At 39.6% G+C, this 24,423-nt stretch overlaps 1 protein-coding gene across 1 annotated transcript in view; it reads right to left on the bottom strand.

Moving 5' to 3' along the window:
* Nucleotides 1-24,423, bottom strand: part of GALNTL6 (polypeptide N-acetylgalactosaminyltransferase like 6) — a gene marked incomplete at its 5' end in the record, with an annotated part of 446,353 nt that overhangs the window by 2,805 nt on the left and 419,125 nt on the right. Inside the window, 3 exons of the mRNA XM_080344483.1 lie at nucleotides 3,447-3,596; nucleotides 10,903-11,019; nucleotides 18,746-18,967. Coding sequence (XP_080200609.1) covers nucleotides 3,447-3,596; nucleotides 10,903-11,019; nucleotides 18,746-18,967 — 489 coding nt within the window. The remainder of the gene's footprint in view (nucleotides 1-3,446; nucleotides 3,597-10,902; nucleotides 11,020-18,745; nucleotides 18,968-24,423) is intronic.

The following is a 24,423-nucleotide window of genomic DNA, read 5'->3' as shown; positions in this document are numbered from 1 at the left end:
GGTAGCCCCAGTGCAGTTTCAGCAGGACAGATGTCCATATGATAAAAGCTGCTATCACAATGACACGTCTTCGCTTGTCTGAGGAAATAATCTATGTACCTACTGTGTGAAGAGTGAACTTACTCTTATAGTTTGTCCCCGAAGCTGTCAGGAGAGTCTGAGCAAACCACACTGTTCTGGGCATGGTTTTTAACGTTGTCAGTCTAGCACCTATCATAATCACTAGGCTCAGGGTAGAATTATAGTATAATGAAATCAATTTTGCACAATTGTTTCTTTCTAAAGACCTACTAAATCAGACCCCTCTTGGATACTTGTGCTCTACAAATAGCACTAATGGGACTAGCGCACATAAACCGAATCATACTTTATCAGAACCAATGTATTACCTACTAAGCCAGCATGATGCTACGTTGAAAACCAGAGGTGTATTTCTTCACCAGGAGGAATGGAGAACTGTAGGCACTGTTAATTTTTAGCTCTGGTATGCTCAGGAATCTCAGAGTCAAGGAAATGGCTTTATCTTAGGAAGCCGCTATTCTCCAAAATCTCTAATAATTTCAGATTACTTACATTTATCTATGTAATTTCTCACATTGCTCCTGTCATTGATGTCATAGCCCCATTAAGGTGTCAGGATCAGGTTTTTTCCAGTATTTAACTCACTTTATTCTTTTTCTAACCCACAGTAGTGTTTACGGCATTACTTGGATTCATTCTACTCCACGACTTCTTACAGGGATTTCTCTAAGTTATACTTGGCTGGTTTGGATTGGTTCTAAAAAAAATTCAATTATTTATTATCACAGACTTAATAGTCTTTCAAATAGTTGCTCAGATGTATAATAGTTTAACATGTAGCCATATATGTGAGTAGTGGTATGGAGATAAGAATAGTTCTTTGACAGATGTTTATTAGTTATAGTTTTGGTTTCATCCATCTGAAAATAATCCAGTTTGCATGCAGCAACACTGAACTCAAATGAGAAAAAGTGCAGGTAATGGGGATAAGCTAGAAATCTTTTCAGAAGGGCACTCCTTGCCCAGTGTAAAATAGTCATGTATTCTACTTGCCACTAAAATATTTAAGCTGTTTTTATTTGCCAGTATCCAAATACCATTTTTTAGGGTTTGTATGCTATAAGAATATGAAATTTAAAACAGTGCCTGGCTTCAAACTGTATTTGCAGGACTTCACAGCCCTACTTCTTACCAGTGACTTGAGGATGCAAATCATCATGAGAAGAGACTCACCCATAAAAGCATAAAAACCACTTATCTTCTAGTTTTATAAGAACAGTATGACAGCATGGTAAGAAACACTTCATATTAAGCATCTTATAAGATACTGACAAACAAGGTCATTTTTCCTAAAACATGGGAAGAATTATTGGCAGGATGCATATGGGACCATTACGAAGCTTCAGCATCTCTAAGTGGTGCAGAGAACAGAACAGAGTTGCTGACCTGCTCTCTGTTTTTTAAAAGGAGGCATTTCTTGCTTAACCAGAATATTACTCTGATTTATTTTGGGTGCAATCTTAGTAGCATATCATCCTCTAAGTAAAGGGCTCTAGTACAGATGGAGTTAAACCGATGTAACGTACTTTTCTTGTACATTTTTTTTCTGGGGCGGTGGGGGAACACTATAATACCTACTGCCAAGATGCTTTCAAAAATACATAAGGATTATATAATTAGGATTTTGGAGGTATAGCTGTACCACCAAAAATCTTTAAGGTAAGTCTCCCCTATATCTGAGAAAACAGACTGTGTGAAACAATAAAAAACTATTTACTGTGTAGCCAAATTAAAGCTAAGCCTCAAGAAAAACATGTATACATAATTCTACTATTTCAATGCAGTTTCTTGATTTGAAGGTTTATGCAAACTATTCAGCTTGCTGTCAGGTTGGTATTATAGTTAAGGCTTTGTCAGTACTTACATCATAACAAAATTTTGTGGTGTTTCTTGCTGAGATGGAAATGCCTGCCTTGCATTGAGAATTTTTATACGAGCCCTGTCAGCCTTTCAGAAATGAAAAATGAAGCTGTGCAGCAGATTTAATAGAACTCACACTGTGTTTTGGTTTTTTTTTTTTTTTCAAATGTCACTTTTTTTCAGTTATCTGCTGTATTCTGTCCACATCAAAGGTGATGAGTCTTATACAGGGCAGCTCCAGAACTGCATTTTGTCTTATGAACTGGCTACATTAAGCACCAACGAAGTGCTAAAGGTATGAACGCTTCTTTCTTGCAGCTAGGGTAGGCAAAAAGATAAATCAGAAGAGTTTTGAAGCAAGAAGGTATTATTATGGCATCATAAAGCCAGATATGCAGCAATACAGCCATGACAATTTATGTCCTCTAAATATCTGGTCCACACATTCTAATTTTTATTACACGTAATACCTCAGCTTCAAGGGGATTACAGTTCAGGAAAACCATGTGGTGGATCTACAGTTGCAATATAAGTAGGCAAAAAAGGCACAGGGTAATAAGTAGGCACTCAGGAAAAAGGGGCAGGGCAAATCTATTTTTAATGGTTCTGAATTAGTTTTCTGCTATCTATAATTTCAAACTAAAACGCAGTATTGAGGTTTATCTGTTGAAGTCAAATTCCTGGCACTTTGGCCTCATCTTAAGCAAGGTGGTGGGCAAGGCACAGTGGTCACAGAAAAGTGAAGGATGCGTGAGAGGAAGCCTCAGCACTTCAGAGATATATATGTGCCTATCCTGCATGGAGTACATATTTTATTAGTGAAATCTTTGATCAAGGCAACTTGCTGATTAACCTTTTAAAAAATCTAACAACAACAACAACAACTTGGTACCATTACCAAAACTTTCTGCCCTAAATGAGGCTCTGACGGCTTCTATTAATAGCTTGACCTCCTGTTTTCAGTGATTTATAAAAATAGGCTAAAACTTAGCTGATCAAAGTACTGTCCAAGCTGCTTATGTTTAGTTTATATAATCCTGCCTTCTTTGGGCCTACGGTAGTGGTTTTAATGTTAGTGTGGTTTGTTTTTTGTTTGTTTGTTTTTAGGGAGATTTTTCTGCCAGTTGTAATCTTTGAAGTACAGTAAAATAATGGTATTTAATTCAGGAGCAGCATTTCTTGCTGCTGTCACATTGGATGAAAGTATTTCCAACAGTGCCTCTGTTAAAATGACACAAGCATCTTGAAGTGCCAGACTGGTAAAACACCTTTCAGGGAACAGATCCAACACAGACACTCTCTGAGCTGGATCAGATCCATTTTCATTTAAATTTGACCTAAATAGCTGAACACTCAAAAGGAACATACTCTAGAGAGATTACCACAACATTAAATTAGAATAAGGCGGGATAAAACTTCTCTGATGGGAAAACACAAGCTTGCACTAAATTGAATAGAGGTTCAAGACAAAGTGGACCTCTGAGATGCCCCAGAGTGACTCCAACCTTCCTATAGCTCCAGTGCTGGTTTCCCTTCATCCCATGACAGTCGTACAGCGTGACAGGGCTGCTGTGGGAAATGGCATCGAAGCAGAACTTCCTGGTGTGAAGTGGCTCCCCAGGGCGGATATCTTCTCTCCAACCAAAGGTGAAGAGCTAGGAAAACAATCAGGCAATAAAATGATGCATTACTAGTGGAAAACATTTAAAACCACACACAAAGCTTGACACGTTTCCCTACTCTAAACATCCCAGCGGCTGGTTAAACAAGATCCTGCCTGTGTACAATTCAGTGATGCCAACTGCCTTAATTAAAGTGCATCACCAGCGATGTGGAACGCACCCTGGGAAGGCACAATCCCTATGGCAGGGAAGAAAAACATCTCTGGCAACACAGTTCTGCAGAGAGGACAGGGGATGCACTGTTCTAAAGCCTTTAGTTACCTCAGTTAAAGCAGCACTTGTATGCACTAGGACTACGGCTACATAGGGCTCAGAAATCCTCTGCTAGTCACTTTTCTCTAGCTCTCATTTGGGTCTGCAGAAGCTAGTGAGAGAGATCTTCCCATCACAGCATCTTTCCCATGTTTAATGAACAGTTTCCTTCTGTTTATATGTGACACTGTTAGCACATCCTCTCTCAACTGTCTTTTTTTCCCCACAGACAACACACATGAAACCATCTTCATCTTTCTACTGCAAAACCTGTGAGCAGCTTGTTAAAGTCCTTTTTCTCACTGCCTGAGAGGAATTGTGGACGCTCACAGTTAACAGAGAAATCCTTCTCAATCAGGCACCAGCTGTCTGGAAAGATGCTGTGACACTGCAGTCTTTCAGCCATCAGATCAAGGTGGCAGGTCTGACAGCACCAAATTTAAAGACGCAGAGTGCATTTTCCTTTCCCATGGACCAATCCTTGCAGAAACAGGTTGCAGGTTGTAAATTGCTACCTAGAAGCCCTGCTGAAAGCTGTGACGATTTATTTATTTATTTATTTTTTCCAGTGTCAGTGCTATTCTTTGGCTTTCTCCATGACTTTTCATTTTCCACAGCGTAAATAGAAACATAACACCGAGGAAGTGAAGCACTCTTTAAATGAGAAAACTTTGCTAGTGGAAACTGTTTACCTGTGACAGACAGTTCATGGGGAACTGCACTCAGGCTGCTTAATAGTAGAAGCAGCTCCAAATGCCATGCTCTGATCACCTCCAGCATCGCAGCCACCTCATCTTGGGGTCATTTTGGTCCTACCACCCTACTCCCCATGGTGAGAACATTCCCTGATAGAATCAGTACCTACAAAGACAAACTGAAGCTTAGTGGTGTATGGGTCTGATCCTGAATACTTTGGTTGCATTTCCCAGATTTTAACCTTTTCATTGCAATAGCTGTTTCCTTTCCGTGATCTTCAGAAGAGATACAGCATTTAAAAACACTCATCTTCAATGCTGTACCAGCCTCCAAATGCCACATTTGAGAGGTGCTACTGTTTCCCTCGGCCTGCAGGCACAAGATACAAGCATATATCTGAATATTTGCCTTTTTTTTTTTTTTTTCTGTGTCTCGCTGTAAGCCCTTGTTTCTCTCTGTTAGCTGCTGTCACTCCTTATTTACTTCTGTATTACAGCATTTTCTCAGTCTGCCCCTGTGTCCTGATTATTTCTTCTTTTCCCCAGAGTGCACTTTTCATTTATCTGCAGTAAAATGCAGTGGACAGCTTTAACTTCATTTTCAAACCATTTCCTGCTTTTTAAAAGGTTAAGTCTTTTTCCACTCTTTTTCATGTTTCTTGGAAACAGCATCATGGACTTCCTACAAAGATAACATCATTTCAAAAGCAACATGAGAAGTGAGATTTGGTACAGAAAAAAGTTATGCTGCTGCTTTTTTAGAAAAAGAGAAGCCTGAGATTATTTTCTTTTAAGGAAAATACCAACAAAAGCCATTTTCTTTCTCTTACCCTTACCTATCTCCAGCTGAGTAATAAAGCTAGAGCTCAAAGTGATGAATAACAAATATGTAGAAGAATGGAGTGGAACAGTGGCTCTGTGATATTCTCACTCTCATCACTGCTACAAGAGAGAGATGCTCTTGCAGGACCTTCCTCATCTTTCCCAGTGGGTGGGTCTCCAAATTTCTCATTCCTTGCATGACTAGTGAGCCAAGGGGCCAATTCCTGCTGCTCGCTGGATCTTGGCCTAAGGACTCCGACCCCACTGAATGCATCAGTACACCAAAAAGAGTGCAAGATGGCTTTTAAATCAGATAATACTGATCCAGGGAATCCCTTTGCCCTTTCCACTCCTGTGTGGCTTCTGAAGACGGCCAGGGCTGTGTCCTGTTTGACATTCAAGATGTGGTTACAGATGTATGATTTTATTCTCTTTCACTGGAAACCAGGATTTGTGTAATACTAGATCTTGACATTTAGACTAGCACAGCTTCTCTTTCCTCCTTCTTAGCCTCCAGTTTTGTAAAACAGTTTCATTTTTAAGTTAACAAATACATCTTTGCCCTAGTGATACCATTGCAAAATCAACCCGTCGGTTCAGAATCATAGTTTTAGGACTAGGAGTGAAAACAGAATAAAATTGTTTAGAAAAAAAGGTTATACTTCTCTATACACCCAATTAATACTAAAATCTGGTACTTACAGATAAAATTTGAAGGCCTACAGTCCTTCTAATCTCATTGTTATATGCTATCCTCCATTGTATAGCAAATTCTTTCTAGTTAACATTAAATCTGGCGGATGTAAAAATTCTGTCCTCTGCATAATGTGCAACAATGTTACATGCTATTAGAAGAATTCCTGAGTACATAATGCTCTGCTTTGCCACCACTTGTCACTTTGGATTTTGTTGTTCCCTTGACCTAAGCTGCTAAGAGCCACCTGTGTCTGATTTTACAAGAAATGCATGATCCCTGTTGTATCCCTTCATTCATTCCTGTCTGCTTGTTGATTTGAAACAAGGCTGCATCTAAATTTCCAGATACAAGATTAAACAAACAGCAGGCTGGTTCTTCACCTACAACCCGTGGGGCTGCTGTTCCTTGCTGGACCCAAGAAACCCTCTGTCCTGGCTCAGCAGATGCTCATTCTCCTCCTCTACCTTCTCTCATACCACAAAGCCCATAAAACATGGTCCTGTCTCCTGCATTTGCAACCAAGCAACCCCTCAGCCCTCATGCTTTACCTTTCCATGCAGCCTAGCCCTGTCATGCAGTAACTGGGGGAAATACATTTTTCTACCTTCATTTCTAATTAGCCTGAAAAATGATTGCCTGGTACAGCCATTGGGTTGGGACCATCTACAGGACAAAGGCCTTTTTGACATCATTAATGCTTTCCAGCCTGACCATGTTGTTCAGTTACTCACTGCCAGGCTGGGGTCTGTCAGCTGGCATTGTGGTTTGACTACAGCATCAGACTTGAGTGGACACGTGCCCCACACAGAGATGAAATGTCACATTCAGAAGTGGGATCTGACTTGAACTATACCTCCAAGTTGAGAAGAAAGAGCTGGGCAGGCTGAATCACTATTTGCTGGGCTGTGTTAGGGATGATGCCTGTCCATCTACTGCCTGCCCAGGCTGGGGGAGTTGAAAAGAGGGAGTGGATGGCTGTCATTTTGCTTTGCTGCCAGTTGATCAGCCCAGCAGAGTCCCAGTTTCCCCTGAAGCCAGACGTTAGCTCTGGAAAGACAGAGGCGGAAGAAAACCATGCTACGACATCCTCCTGCCCCTTTCTTTCCCCCTCTCTTTTTTAATTCTGGGGAAGTTTCCAGAAACCCCAGCGACGTTCATCCTCGCCTCCCACCCTTCTCCTGTTCACCAGAAAGCCTGCAACTGCCCCATGAACCTTTTGTCTGCTGCTTGACCACTGGGACTTGTACAGCCCTGGGCTGGAAAGTCTCCTTCTTCTCCTGGGGGCTGCTAAACAGCTGTGCACTCCCAGCACGGCTGCTGAGACTGTCAGCTTTTAATTTCTGCCCTTGTAATGTGACATGAATCAAGTGGCACAAAGGATTATATCTCTTATCTAGCACCAGCACTGACATCTGCTGTACTGAGCACATCAAGCTACTGTGTTTCGCCACTGAACTCCCGGTAAATTCATACCAGAATTTACAAGACCATCTCCAGTGTCAATCCATGTTATTTGAATTATTATAATAAAACGTTTAGTATTTTCATTAATACTGATAGTTTCTACTGGCATATGTTGAAATCATGTAGGCAAAAAACTCAAGAAGATATAAACAATAAAGAGGAGCTCTCTAAGGGTTGGTCAGGTTTCAGCAGTTGTTCCCAAACACTCTTTAACAAAGTTAATCTTCACAGTTTACCATGGTGTAAGTGGATGATCACATCCCTTCTCCTTGGGAGACTTTTCATTAGAGTGTGGTCTTACATGTGCTACAGATAATGTTCCTGACACGACAGCCTTTGGGATTGAGGGGAGAGAGTGGTTTGAGTGGAGAGAATGGCTTGCTCTCCAAGCGAGGCAACGAATTTCCATCAAAATATACCAACCTAAAGCATGGTTTTGTGGGATTTTTTTTTTTTTTTTTTTTTTCACTTCCAGCAACTGCCACCGACATAAAGATGGATTTTGCTTGCCGAATTGGAACTTCTTCCTGGGAGGCTACAAGTGCTGGCTATGGCTGGAGTAGTGGAAGCCCAGGTGCCAACACAGTGTACATGGTGCCTCCACTGCAAGCAGAGGGAAATCTCAACAAAAAGGGGGAGAAGGATGCTATCATGTTTCTGAAAAAATCCCCCAAGCCATGAATCACCAAAATGTTTTGACCTTCTAAAATTAAAATTTTTCAGAATTTCTTTTCTAGAGGATAACTGAAAGTTCTCCTCTGGATGAAATATCTTGCATATACCATAATTTCCTATGGGATAGAAATTCTGAGTTTAAGCCAGGACTACTACCTCATTTGTTTCATCTTTTAGTTTATAAGAGTCTGTAATTCTGTCAAATGGTATTTTCAAAATCTGTACCTTGCACAAACACACCCTTGAAATCTACCATCCAGATGAATGTGTCTCATACCAGGAGTCTGAATACTTGAGTAAAATTACTTTCTCTTTGTTTCTAACCTATTCCAGAAACCTACAGGGCATTACCACTACTAAAATTATGCAAATGAAAAGTTGCCCAGCAATACAGCAGTAGACATTAGGCCAGGTCCCTATCTGGTAAGGTAAGACACAAAAACCACCTTTCCTTTAAAAAGAGGTTTTAGAAAATGAAGTTCCTTTCTAAGAGAATATGAAGTTACATTTATTTATTACAATACATGCTTATAATAATAAATGTAATTATATTACATATATTATTTAGATATAAAAAGAAATTATAATTTTATTCATTACCCTATCATCTAAAGATTCTTTAACATTTCTCGCATGATTTCTAGGATTTTGATTGACAGGTGGACAAACCATCGGTAACTGTGTTCCTACCAGTGGGAAGAACAACGTTTGAATGCGGTGCTGGCTCCCGGGAACACCTCCTCCCCCAAATAAACAAACAAACAACAAACGAATCGAGACAAAGGGAACACGTTGCTCTGGGCGCTAAGTATCGCGATAGTCGCCGGCTGACGCAGCTGCGGCCGGGGCACCGCGCGCTCCGCCGGTGCAGCGCTGCCCCCTGCTGGCCGCCTCTCCCCCCCCCGCGGCAGCCGCAGGAGCGAGGCCCGGCAAGGGGCACCATTCATTCCCACCAACCCTGAGAAATCCCTGAGCTGTTCGGCACGCCGGCGGAAAGGGCTTGGCTGGGGTCTCGGCTGAGCTCCCCCAGAGCCACCGCTCCGCTCTGGTGGGAGCGGGGGTTCCCGGACTGTGCTTCCCGGGCGTTCCTACAGGGACAAGCGGCGCGCTTTCCCCACCAGCCCGGCAGAAGGAACTCATGCTTGTCCCTGGAGCACACGTTGAGCATGGACGTGTTGTAGGCTTCCTGGTTCTGTGCCCTGAGGAGCTGGCTAGTTGAACTCCTTTTGTGCTATCTTAACCATGCTGTAATTAAGTCCCTTTTCATCATTAATACAGAATGAGACCTTTAGATCGGGCCTGATCCCAAACATGGCAATGCACGGGAGTGCACTGAAACATGGATTCCTCCCCAACCTCCCTCTCTCGTTATGTCACTTCACCCTCCTCACAAGAACTTACTCCTTTTTTAAGCCTCACTTTTTTTCTGCTTTCTCTGCCTTTTTTTTCTTCTCTCACCTTCTAATCCATTTTTTCCCCTTCCTTTCTTTTTCCTCATCTGTGACAGCTTCAGGACTCCCTTCCTTCTAAAGAAAGGTTTGGAGCTTTTCAAGGCTGCAGATTTTAAAGCCAGAGAGACCACTGTGATGATCCGGTCTGGACCACATAACCTCTTTCACTTACTGGATGTCTTCCATAAACAAAACCTGATGATATTTATCTAGTTTTGGCATCCTATCACTGTGCTTCATGTTTGGTAGCTATGTGAATAAGCTTTCTTTCAGCAACTTTCTTTTTCCCATGTTGGCACTTACCTAGATTGTGATCATCCTTCAGTTTCTCCCTTTCATTCACTTGCACCTCTCTCCCTGCATTTCTCAGTATCCTTAGAGAATGATTTTTGACCTCAGCACTTCAAATACCTCTCAGAACTCCTGTCTCCTGAGCATTTAAGCTTTTACAAAATGCCATGTTCAACTGCCAGGTCAATTTTTCTCCTCAGCTTTGGGGATTTTTTCTAATCTGGGACCTTGCCCTATGAAAGGCACATTCACCAAAATTGCTAATAAATGGTTAGGTTGCACTTGTCATCTGGATTCTCTTTGCTCATGCTGGCCAGACCCACAGCCTGTGGGTCATGATCCCTTTTCCTAAGGCACTCACAGCCACAATGAGTACAAATCAGAGCTCTTTTCCTCTCTACTCCCAAGAGCTCATATTTTTCTACCTCACCAACCTAGATAAAAGCTTTTTTTTGAGTCTTTATCATCACTTGTCTTTGTGAAACTCTTTCTTTCTAGCTTTTACCCATTTGTCTTGCGTATACTTCATATTATTTTAAAATATAACAGCTTACTGAGATGGAAGCACAGAAGCAGACAACCACTAGAGCTTTACAAACTCAAGTACTATATTTAAAATATTTTCAGGTAACGGAACCAAAATCAACATATTTTCATGACACAGCAGGGTATAATGGGGCACTCAAAAGCTCTTTTGTCAATACAATACCTTTTGGAAATTAAGAAGAATATACAGCCCAGGGGGTGGCTGGAATTTCTAAGATGAAATTAAAGAGCACTTTGTAAAAGCCATTAAGGTCAGCAGTCACCTACAATTATTTCTACACCCTGCTTTGTCTTAGGGAAAGGAGAAGCATTCAGAGAAATATTTAGAAACTGGAAAAGAGAGGCAACAAGTTTACACTGCATTTCTCTTTCCGTCGATAAAATACCTGCTCGTGTGACCACGTCCGTTCTGAGCCGTCCTTCACGCAGATGTCCAGCCTCAGCTCAGTCCCCGTGGCTCCGTGTTTACTGTCCACACAGAGGTTGGCTGCCACATTTCGGATCTGCAAAAGCAAGCAGCAACGTTTTCATGCTAAACCAAGCTGCAGAATAGAGCTTCCAACTTCAGGGGCTTAGAAGTTTAGCTCTCTAAGTCAGAAACTGAAAGGCTTGAGATTGACCATTAGTTATACAAAACTGGTAGAACTTACTTTTTACAAGATAGAGAGCTATGTCCTGCAGTGAATTATTCTTTCTGTGAGAAACTTCAGAAGCAGCAAAGTTTGAAATATTCTATTTAACAAATGAAAGGCAGATCTGTATGAAATACATTCACGCAAAGAAACTAAAAGGAAAAAAGTCTGAGAAGTTCAAAGCTTGGTCTGACTGCTTCCCTCCCACTAGAGCAAGAGATCAACTGTATTAAGACAAAATTATTTCTGTATCAGTCTCTCACAGGCTTTGGAGCAATATTTCTTGAAAACTCAGGCACATCCTGTTCCACTTTGTTCTTACTTTGACACAATAACACTGTTGTGGAGCAGGTCACACACTATGGCTCAAAGTGCATAAATGAAAAAGCACTTAACAAATTTGTACTGAAACTGTACTTACCCATGGAGGTTCCTTGTGCTGTCTGCATGCCTTCTACAAACACTCTGCAGTGTAACTTATTCTTAAAAGGAAATTCTAATTTTTGAGACTAAAGCAATTAAGTAATAATTAATCTGTGTGTGTGATGTACCACTGCTGCCATGTATATTTTTCTGGAAGACTAGATTGAAAAGGAGTAAGTTGCCCACTGCCACCAAAATCAGGAAAATACCAAATTTATTTTGCAAATACATGCACAGTTCCCCTTGAATACCTTAGTTTGGCTACTTAAAAATCCTTCAGATACCTCCAGAATGAGGAGGATTTGGGTAATCAAAGTCTACATATGTGCATGGAGATGAGCACAAATTTTATAACATCTAGAAAGCATGAGCACATTTTGACATTCTGGCCATTACTTTTATCCATATTTTTTAAAAAAAAGAAAAGCTACATGTCAAATGGAAATACGGTCGATGTCCCCACCAACCCCTGCCCCTGGTAAATATTTTAGAAATCATTAATGCACAAAAACAAAGGATGGAAAACTTGTCATCACAGCACAAAACATCACAAGGAGAGGCAATCCTCATGCTTGTAAGGCACATGGGAGAGCTACTCCACTCTTTTTCTCATTCTGGAGGACTGATATTGAGTCTATTCACCATGTTTTAAGAAAGATTTAGACAGATGAAGAAAATGCAAAGAATGTCACCTTCATGAAAGGTTTTAGGAGCTGAATTTTTCAGCCAATAGAAGAGCAGATTGGGCAAATAATGGGAGCATTGGTTTGAGTGATTGGCTCCAAGAACCTTCGAGCCTTTGCTGGTGCTCAGAGAAGTATTCTTCTAAAACTTGGACAAGCCCAGTTCTAGGGTACTTTTTTCTTATTTCAATACAGTAAAAATTGCTATAGATGAGGTAAAATATTAGCATTTATTCATACAGACAACCAGATGCAGAAACGCAGCGCTGAGCCCCACAGTAGAAAGGATCACATTAACATAAAAAAAAAAGGATAAAAGGTAATCAGTTCTCAACAACCCTGCCTTCATTTTCATATCACCCAGCAAAAGACAGAGGAAAGAATGAGGGGAGTAGTTTTTAATTTTATATTTTTAAAGTTTCCTGTGAAATACGTACTCCAAATATAATTTTTTTGAGAGTGTTCAATCATTTCTCAGTGCACTTAAATTTACATTGTATAAAGAAAGATTACTGGCCTAATAGAAAATTAAATGTTACATCAGTTCTGTTCTTAGAGCACCCGAGCTAATTAAAATGAAGCTGCTAACAATTGCAATTAATAATTGGGGTATATTTATGTGGTTCAGAATTATAAAATGACAGTGAATACACCCCACATCTAATGAATGCTTATTGGATTGAAGGGCTTTCATAATTTTGTCTTGATGACATCGCTCCATCCTGTTCCCAGTCATTTGAACTATGCATTTCTGCGAAAGATTTGAGCTGAAGCTACATTTAGTTCCTTCACTGCTGGAATCTGCCTCCCTTGATTTTTATTTCCTCTCCCCTCTGCTCCTGAAATGTTTCCTTGAGGTAGTTTTTCCTCTGATTTGCTGCAGCTTACATGTTAGCTCATCCTTTTTTTTGGTTGTTTTGTTTTATCCTTCCTTTCAACTGCAGAGGGGTCGTGGTTTGTTTTTCATTTTCTTTTTGTAATACAGGCATTTCCGTCAAGTCTATGCTTTTGTTTTCTGGTGTTGCTGTGTGGCCTTGGCAGTTGCTGGAAATTGAGCTGAGCCATTGTGCTGCAGCCAGAACCATGGGGAATGTTCTGCTGAGCACCAGCACCATGCAGCCTGCAAATCTCCTCAGATGCTTTCATAGAAGAAGAAGGAAAACAGAAGCACAGCAAGGAGAGGCTTTTTTTCTCATTTATACATCAATATGCATTTGAACTGCCTTGTCTCTAGTCACTCACACAAAGGATTTCGAATTTTTAATGTTATGATTTACAACTAGCAAAGAAATAGCTGGTACTCCTAATACGCTCACATTTCCAACATTTGTATTTGTGCAATTGTAGAGACTGATGATGGACAGGAGACAGATTTTATCACCCATGCAGGTAGGGTATTGATTGCGACACACAATGATTTTTTGCTCAAGCTTAAATGCTGTCATTTGTAGAAACAGATAAGCATACGTGAAAAGCACGCTTTCAGGGACTAACAAGTATGGACTAACAAGAAGGGTTAGCAGTGACCTTGAAGGCTGGTTTAGTATTCAACAAATTCCAAAAAACATCACGGGACACTATATATAAGTCATTATGCATATTTAACTCTTGAAATGCCATCCTAACATGTTGGGATGTAGATACTAAGACTATGGACCTTGTAGCCTAGAACAGAGAGCGGATACGGCATAAAAGCACAGAGAACACAAACTCTAAGGGGGTCTGTTTTCTCCCTGTTCTACACTAAAGGTGTCCAAGCAAGGACGTGCAGGCTTCTCAGTGCTGCAGCAACGCTTGGGAACAAAAACGTGTCACCTGAGAGGGATTTCTGCTGGTGTAGTGTCTAACTTCTGTGCTTTAAATGAGGCAGCAAGCCATAAGGAGAAATCACTGGGTAAACCAAGATACAGTAATCCTTGAGTTTTACAAAAAGCAGTTAACTTATGTTAAACCTACAACTTGCTTCCTTTAAGTTCGCCAGCCCGTGTTAAAAAGGCTTTACTCCAGAGCAGGCCAGACCTTGAGAAAGAAGTAGCTTAGCTTCCAGCTAACTTGACCTCTGGCTAAATTAATGTTGGAGTTTTGCAGAAGTTTTCCAAGAGCTATATGATTCAATAAGCTCTCAATTGAAGAGGCAGATTAAGATACTGTAGTACTACAATCTCAAAAGTATCTTATTTGTCATTAGTACACAAGCATGGAATGGAAACTGGAAAGCAACGGATGTGTTCATTACCATGATAATCTTCTGAGGAAAACAAAGGGTTGCAGGCCATTGATACAGCCTGCTAGGATGAATTTTGAGATTTTTGAACATTGTGGTGGGAGCTGTGTAATGAGATACTTGCATGCTCCATGCTAAATGGAAAAAAGTCAAGACCATGTCCCCCCACACTCCTACATTTCAGGCTGAACAATAATTACAGAGGAGAATTAGAGCTTCCCAGGGTCCAGTGGTTATCTTGATCGATTGTCTTAGATAATTCTAAAACTCTCCAACTTTGTTCAAAGGCAAATGAGTTCCAGCGAGATTTGCTGTTGAGGTAGTGGGCGATGTCCTGGCTCCAGCAGCCTTGCCCTGCCTGCACCAGAGCCAGGTTGTCACCCAGGGTCACTTCAGCCTGTCTGGGGCAGAGGGGGTGAGTGAGAGAGGGAGAGGCACCCCAAGGGTCCTGGGAGGTGCCCTGCTTGCTCATCACAGCACGAAACTGTCCACACCAAAAGACAACTTTATGTTCATTATGGTCATCTGCTAGAAAAATGAATATGGGGAGAGTGCTGGGACAATCCTGAGGGTGCTCCAGTAGAGGAAGAAGAGAGGCATCTTGGTGCTACCAGTTTATATAACACTTTCCATACATCTGATTTAATGCCTCAAATAAGAAAGTGGCTCTAGCTCTTAGAAAGTATTAACAATGTTCCTTTATGTCACTTTTTTCATTTGAGCAGTACTAAAAGTAAGCTTTAGTGCACTGCTTACATTCTCAGATAACCCTGGGGCCATCAACGTCTTATAGATCAAATATGGAAAAATGAGCCACCTTTTCTGTCAACGGATACATAGTAATTTTAAAAGTATTTATCCTTTGTGTGAGCCATGAAAAGGAAAAGTCGAAGTTAAAAGAAGTCAAGTGCTGCCAAAGACCTCACTGCAGAAACAGGGGACTCTGTTATTCAGTATGGCACTGATCCTGATGAAAGAACTTTAACAGCCCAGCTGTGCAGCGATTGGTCTGTGCAGGGTGGGGAAGAGCTGGTTATATCGCTCTTGTACAACAGACGTGTGACACTTGGTGGGCTGAGATTGAGTCATTAAGAGTATGAGAATGAAACTTAAAAAAAAAGTAATCAAAAGAGAAGTTAGTGAGTTCTTAGGCTTTAATCCTTTTTCAAATATGCTGCTTGCCTTCATGGGTGACATTTTCATGTCAATGCAGTAAAACAATTCTGTAAAATCCATGAGTTGGGGACTGAGAAAGAAGTATTTTCTGGTCCTACAGCTTAGCACTGCTGTGCTAAGACTGAGAGAGTTGCTGTGTATTAAATCACTGAATAAGTTCATGTAACAGCAAAGGAAACCAAGCTTAAATATTTCCATTTTGAGTAAACCAATTTTTTTTTCATATCACCATGACTATAGGATTCATGAAGTCTTAAATAAGTGACAATGGCTGAAATTATATGATTGATTTACTGTAAAATGTGTTTTCAAAGATATTGGTGGAGATGTGATATCTGCATAATATATTAATGCTGGATCACAACTTGTAGATTCATGAGGACTTCCTAAGTAAACATCTGGTGTCCAAATTTCATCTAATGTAGCTATTGTTTTAACTTCCTTCAGTATGATGTCAGATACACATTATAAATAAATTATTCTATCTTAAAAAGAGAATGAGATGGGTATTACTGTTTTTCAACTGCTAGCATACTTTCCAATATATTCGAGGGGTAAGAACAAAGGCTAATTGAAAACTTTCCTTTTTTCCATGGTGGCAGAAGAAAGAGTACAGTTATCTCACCCAGACACAGAACTGACAGTTTCACTACCTGAATCTGTCTGGATTTGTTGTTACATTGCTTTACTGCACATATTTCAGATGGTACAAGGCAGAAGAGAATATCAAGGGGATGTCCTACAAAGGACAAAAGGCACAAACAAGAAGAGGAGATACAGCCATGACAAGTGTAGCAAAGAATATTGGTTTTTGTTTTGCAAATTTCCTTATTTTCCATCATGAACGGATTTTGTCAAGAAATCTTAAGAGTCTGATTTTAAATAAATATGTTTGTAAAAAAAAGAGGAGTTGTGCAGAGGCTGTTTATGAGATGTCTGCTTTCATACCACATGCTTTTACTCGCTAGATATCAAAATACGTGAGCCAAAAATTGCCTGAGTACCTCTTTGTTTATTCATTCTCAGACTGCCGTAGACAAGCAGATGAAAAGTCTTTCCAAGTGGAAGTAGAGAGGGTACGAAGTGACAGACAGTCTTGGCACAGGCTTTTGGTGTGTATAATCAGCAAGTTTTCTAGAGCTGCTTGATTCTTACAAAGCAATAACACACAGCCTGTTTTCCTCTTTCAGCTTCTAATTATGACAGCCATTGACCTTTAAGTTTGTTCAAGTTCTTTGCAAGTGCCAACAAATTAATTAAAACTTCACAGGAGTACGACAGTCTCAGGAAGAAATAGAGTAGTAGGGCTGAAACTTCTCTTGCTATTTTTGAGAAAGTGCATTTTAGAGCAAATGGAAAGCCTTTGGTCTTCACACCTTTCCTAAGAACTTAATAAGTGCATTTGAGGTACAGATTCGATACCACTGCTATTACTATTTGATTTACTTTTAAAAATTCTTGCTTTTATGCAATGAGTATATTAATATTGTTGTGAAAAGAATGAATACCTTAATCACAATCTCATCCATTTAGACCCTCTGATTGAGTTAAGGATTGTTCAGGTTGCCAGAGCAATTACACATCTCATGAGCACAATCCTCCAAGGATGTGATGTATACACGTGGAAGATGATGAAGAAAGACCACACCAGCAGTCACAGCACCCCAGTCCAGCCTGACTCCTACTGATAAACTCGTTACCTCTTGGTATACATTAATCCCTTAAAATGTGGGCAGCAGTATCAAAGATATAAGAAACATTAACAAAGGAATTAAGTATTGCCAAGAAGTAGCAAACAGTATGACACATATAAATTGAAGTTCCTTTGAACATCTGTAACTGGTAGCTTACAAAGAAGAATTAAGGACTGTTAGTACCACAGAAAGTTATTTTTAAATTTTTGCAATGAGGTAATTTGCCTTTTCAAAAAGAAATTCTGGAGAATAGTAGAGGTACTTCTGTTTAGTAATCCCCTGCATGGTCCTGCCTTGACCACTGGGGATATGCAGAGGTGTGAATAAAACATTTCAACTTCATCCTTTGGTTTCAAATATAAAAGGTATTGTCTGAGAGCCACAAGAACATCTCCAGCAAAATCAGAGGCAGCCAGAACTCACAGTACAGATATTCCTATGTTTTTTTTAAAAAGTAGCACAACACACTGAAAGAGCAAAGCCTTCTTTATAAATCTTACTAAATTGAGAGGAAAAAGCCCTGTGCGTGCCACCTTTCGATGGAGTGAATCCGCTGTAGTTCCCAGAGGTAAAAGGCTACTGCAATTTTTCAGTGCAGCTGCAGAAGTAATTTCCTGTCTCTGCACTCTTTGTGTTTCATTCCTTCTACACAAAACAAACTGTCAAAGCAAGGTGTGCTACAGCTCTGTTCTTCAGAGAGGTCTGAAGGCAGAACATCTTTGATCACAGGTGGAGAGTTCCAGTAGGCTGTTTGCTTGCCCCCTGCTCTGGAATGATGCTCAGATATTGGGGCTTCTCTTTGGCAGCCTCTCTCTCCGCTCACCCCCCAAATGAGAAATTGCATTTGTCTGCTGCTGGCACTCGGTCGTGAGAGCACTTTCAGAGTGCAAACCACAAGCTGAGCAAAACCAGTCTTTCAAAAAGAAAAGCATCCAGGCTTTGCTTGTCACGCTTGCACATGTGAGCAAACCAGAGCAAACTTAACTCCACCTACATACAATTGTCCATTTAAGAATAGAAGGAGGTATGCCTATATAAAAATAGCAGTGTTGACTTCAGATCTCCTTTTTACTAAGGTGATTCTCAGCATTTAAAATCATCTTGTGACATGCAATAACGAGTGATACCTACTCTTTTCCACATTCTTGTCCTCATTGTGCATGCATCTTATGGCCCATACACACAAAATCATAATGAATTATAAAAGGAACAGCATTAGTTCTAAGCCATTATGGTTTCTCATTTTAATGGCTAGTCCAAGGATTGTTCCAATCACTGTGAATGTCTTTAATAACATCACTTATCATAGGAGTTAAATCTCATTTCATAATTTTAATTTCCTGTAATGCTAAAATGTTAGACTAATGTAAATTTAATCTAATTTGTGTATTCCTCACCTCTCCCCAGGCAGCAGGTGGAGGCTCCACAGGGGGGTAATATTTGGGGACATCCCAAGCCACTGCAGCCATGAACCACTTGAAATCTTTACATTTAAGGTGCTTGCGAAGTTCCTTCTGGGCAGAAATATCACCAGTTGAAAGATGTCTGTATTCAGGCCGTCGCTGGTAAATGTACTCTGCAAACTCATCCATCCATGTCTCTGCCACACGCTTCAGGTTCTGTGCAGCAGAAAAAAGCAAACATGAATTTCTTCATTCTTTGAGTGAATGATGTTTCCAATGGGGAGAATTAAACAAACAAGCAAAAAAAATCAGCAGTCCACAGAACTTATAAGCTTAGCTATCCAATTTCTTAGTCCTAAAACATGGAAAAATACCAGTAAATGTAAGCTATCTTCTTTCCAGCGTCGAGCAATTACTACAGAGTATTAAGTACTCTGCTTTCCTACTGACTCTGTAAGATACAGTCTTCTGTATCTCTTGAATACTTTACTTTCCTTCATGTTCTTCATGCATCTTGACATGGGTTTTTGATTAATGATGGATGTTGAACAGAAATTTTTTTCAGCTGCTCACAGTGTGGTTTTTTCCTGTTATTATAGTTCAGAACCTACTAACATGCACGAATGGTTCAAATTATTCCTTCTGATGTATTTCACTTTGCATTTGAAAGGCATCCGAATTTTCAGCTGTCATCATACTGCTTAGTCACCTAGCAATTCCTACCTAAATCTTAGGGTCAAGTCTTACACGAGAATGTATGTGGCAAACAATCTTGACCTTGCTCTACACCATATCACAGATGGTTTTGCACCAGCTTTGGACTGGAAGCTCCGCTGCGACAGTGTGCTGAGTCTGCGCAAAAACACAGCACATAAAGCTGAAGTGGAGCTGAGCTGAGGCAGAGCAGCTCATGGGGTAGGGATGGCAATTTGTGGCTTTCTGCACTCATCCTATAGACATATCTAAGACTATTTCTGTTCCATGAAACCCAGTTCTGGCTTATGTCCCACAAAGTTGATTTTTGTTGGCATTTTACAGGAAACAGAATTACCTATTTTGTTGCACAATAATTTATTCACATTATTATTAATTAATTAAATCAGTTGACTCAAATTATAAAATAAAAAAAAGACTTGTAAGGAAAAATCCAAAGTAGATGAGACTGAAGAGTTGTATTTTATTGTTATTTAGTTTCACGGAGTCTAAATAGGCAAGAAGCAAATTTTTCTGTATTTTTGTTTGTTTTAAAAATTCCTTCTGCAACTTAATTCACACAAATTTATATGCAGATATCATAGTGGATGACATCTTAGGCTTAGCCTATTCTGCACTATCCACAGCTGCCCAATAACCTCTTATCCCATGAACAAAGCAACATCTCACTGGATGACACCGAGACACTTAGTGCTTTCTTTGTAAAAACAAGATCATCAAGTTTTGTAATAGTCTTTTTATAGAACACTAACTGAAAAATGCTGATATTGCCCCTGTAATAAGCTGGAGGACAATATACATGTGATTACCATCAACATAAGGTAATGTAACATTCTCTGCATCTAAGTAAGCCTGATTCGTACTCTGATTTGCTTTCACGATTCATTTGAAAATTCCTTTCCTGAATTTTATTAATCCATGCCAACTAAATGTCTCTGAACTAATAAGGCTTATCTGAATACAAAGACAGCAAGATAAAGAACAAAGTACTTTTAGCTGACACTGCAAGATAAGTTTCTATGTGCAAGATAAGACACTGAAATATAAATTTCTCTCTGTGAAGAAAATATGTTAAAACCTGCAGGTATAAAGCAAGTAAATTTAAAGCAGTATAAGAAGTCACAAAACTTATATCCCTATTCAAAAATGGCTTGTGCTCCACATAAGTTTGACTTTTGTTGTAATAGTCTGAAAACTTAAACTACTTTACAAGAAATAAGAACTCAGAAATACAGGAACTGGGTAGGACAAGGAAAACCAGAACAAATTCAAGAACATCTAAATGACAATCCCACCTTTCTGGCAGAAACCCTGTAACACAGATATCTCCTGAAAAGTAAAAATACTGTGTGATGAGACTTTGTAGATAAGGCAAAAATATGATTAAGCACATTAAATAATGAAAACAGGTACGATCTTTCTAGCATATCTTCCACTGTAATGCTGTACACCTCATTTATGACAACGCAAATGCAATTTAAGACTCTTCTAGAACATATCATACTATTTTTTTACAATCACTTTATCCGATAGTGCTATTTTCATATTTAAAAAACGTACTGAAAAAATAAGCATACAGGGAAAGTACCATAAAAAAATTATCTTAGGAAAGTAAAATTCAGAGTAATCTAGCAGTGACTAGACCATCAATATAAGAAGTAGGCTCTGCTGGAGTTTTCTCTTTAGTTTTTAGGCTGTATTAAGAGAACTGCATTCTGCTTTTGATGATTATAACTGAATAAAACAGGAATCCAACAAAAATACTGATACTATACATGGTCACTAGCTCAATCACCAGCCAAATTTTTTTTTTTTTTTTTCCCCCCAATAAGTTCTTTATCACTGTTTGGGTTTTGTGTGCACATGTGTATGTAAACCCACTAAAACACTGCATTTAAAAAAAAAATAAAATATCAGTGCTTCCTACCATTCCTCAAGTACCAGGTAAGACACTTTAGACAAATCTATTTAAAAGTTTGTTCTCCAGTTCTTCCAAGACCATTCTCTCCGCTGTATACTAAAAATCATCCTAAACCTCGCCAGATCCTGTAATAAAGCTCTGTATTATCTTTGCTGTCATAAAACTGAACCCTTATGAGGCAGCCCCCTGAATTTCAGTAAGTTCTTTTTTAAAAATATAAACTCTTGATTTGCTAGCTCTAAATCTCCAGACCTTTTATGAACACAACTGCAAGGAACCCTGTCCTGGTGTAGTGGGAAGCTCTGAAGTGGCCTGTTACTAGAACAAGCCCTCAGCATCCAAACACTTCAGTTTTAAAGAGGTTTGTTGACTTCAGTTGGCATGAGTTTCTTATCCTTATTGTCACTATGCAAGCTCAATATCCACCACACTTCCTTTTAACATAAACGTGTCCAGGCTAGTAGTAAAACTTCAGTTGCAGTTAATCCCCCTACTTGAATTGGATGCATTCAGTTAGGGCTGATGTTCTGAAAGCTAATCTTGTGCAACCTCAAACAATAAAGGCATGCAGCATTTGCATTCCTATTTAGAACACGCTAACCTAGCACGTTCCTGGAGCAAAAGTTCAGGCTGTCCAAGATCAGTGAGGTCAGGTAAGCTGAAGATCCCAGTCCTGTGCCTGTCCAATGTCGTGAGAAGTTGCCCTATCTGAAGAACCTCCTAGGAACATAACTCTTCTCTGCAAATTATGTCAGTGAGCTGCTGCTCTTTTAGTCACCTTGTCACAACAGAAATGTAGATGAGTACAACCACAATGACAGCACTCATCTTTAAACACTTTAAGGCCTACCGATCAAGCGACTTACTGTGAGATGAGGATGTGATTGCAAGTCCTTTATAAGTCTCCAAGAGTTGCCCTTCCCACAATCTAGATGAACGTCTGACATGGTGGAGAAGGGAGTACAGTCACTCCCTCCTTGCCTGAGCCTTAGGCAAGGCTAGACACAATCTGAGCAAGATATTAAGCCTCATTACTGGGAATGATTATGAATAGCTATCAAATCTTGACAGACCCTAACTATAAAACAGGTGCTAAGTGGTTCAATTCGTTGGGACTTTACTGTGTGTGTATGTACTGCCACAGAATTTACAGGTTAAAGAAGTTTAAGAGCCTACTAGATTAGGTGTCATTTTGTGAACATCTTATAGCATCATTTAAGCACTCCAGTCTCACAGCGAAGCTAAACTACAAAGAATTTAGAGCAAACAAAATAAGAGTTAGATTTGAATCTTCTTGATTTTTATCTCTGCTACTCTTTATGCAATCTTCTAAAGAAAACTCCTTTAAATCCCAGTTTCTCTAATGACATAAAATATTTTTATCAATAAGAAGAATCAGTTTTGGGATAACTTTGTGGTAGATCACACTTGCTTGGATTCAATCTAACCATCTAATCTAAATGCAAACGGAAAGGAAAAATGAAACGTGTTTCCACAACTGAGAACTGCCGTAGCTCAGCTTGGTTGTCAAATTCATTGCAAGGTTACATATGTCCACATTGGTTAAGCTAGTATTTTAATAGAAAAAAAAGGAAAAAATAAATAGGAGCAATTAAACGAAGATCAATTCAATTAATCAGTTACATGAATTGACACATAATGTAAGGAAGTCACAGGGACTCTAGACGGACATCTGAGGAGTTTCTCAGGACCTATCCCTGACAGTTCAATGATAATTTGTTCTCTCTCGTCATTTGCAGTAAAAAAAATTCTGTACGATAATAAGTAAGGCCCAATGATATTTCAGTAGATGCGTATTTCTATATGTAAGGTTGTGACAGCTGTCACCAAGAAGCTGTGAGGTACATACAAAAGTGATGGCAACTGCTCTAAGACTGACTCATCGGCCGCCATCAGTTGCCCACCTACACATTCTTGATGTAATTAAGTTTTGTGTAACAGTTACAATTTTACTCTCAGGTAAATCCTTTACTGTTGGGCATTGGACAAGTTTTCTTTACGTTTGTATGAACTCACACATTTAAGACTACGACTGTGTTCTGTATTTTCACTCAGCAATAGTTTACAAGACACTATGTTACAATGTCACTGTTACCTACACTTCAAAAAAGAGTTTAAATCAACTTAACTGGAGAAAGAGAGAGATAAATGAGGACTTCTCCATTTGAAAAAAAAAAGAAATTTTTCACGGACCATTTTGTCCCTTTCACTTTCTTCAGTGAGTGGGTAAGATATATCTTTCTAGTCAAATGACTGTTCCTTCTTTTTAAGTGTGTAAGATCATCTGTCTTTTTCAAGAGACGTGATATTACTCAAATAAATGCAGTGAGAAGAAAGTAGATGCTGGCCGTGAGAATGGAAAAGTGGAGTAAAGCAGGGACACGTGAAAGGACAGATTCATAAATATGCCCTCTAGGCAAGGTTTAACTAGATTTGTCCCTAACAGGAGATGGGAAGTTCCACATTTCATGCCTGCGGCTGGTGTGCTGGCTTGCAATGCCAGCACTGATCAGATGGCAACCTCGCTGCAGCTGCTTCATGCTGCAAACCCACACAACTCCATCCTCTGGTTGCATCTCATATAAAAGTGTAATTACTGTTTTCAGTTTCTCCAGATGTTCTAAAGTGCATTTGTGTTATCTAGTGGCACTAAAGCAGAACAATGGGTTTATTATATGTTTCATTTCACCCGCATAACCTTTTTTCTTTTTCTTTTCCCCTGCTTTTGTGCCTATCTCAGTGTTTGCATGAAACCAACCCTGACCCCAGCCCACAGACTTTACTTTTGTCAATATTAAACTACTATTGGAACTTTTGGATTCTGTAATGAGTTCCTGTTGTCCTACATCTAACCTGAACATTTTAAGGAGCTGGGTATCACCAGCTAGTGTAGCCTTATTTGTCATGATAGTAATCAAAAATCACTTTCAATTACACCAATGAAATACAAATCACTACAGCATGTCTGAGGCCTGACTGTATTTCAGTTCTGAAATGTAAGAGAGAATATGACTGT

The sequence above is a fragment of the Nesoenas mayeri genome (assembly GCF_963082525.1).
Source record: "Nesoenas mayeri genome assembly, chromosome: 4".
NCBI classification, from domain to species: Eukaryota; Metazoa; Chordata; class Aves; order Columbiformes; family Columbidae; genus Nesoenas; species Nesoenas mayeri.
Note: the sequence above shows the minus strand (reverse complement) of the source record. Positions and strands in the feature narration are given on the sequence as shown.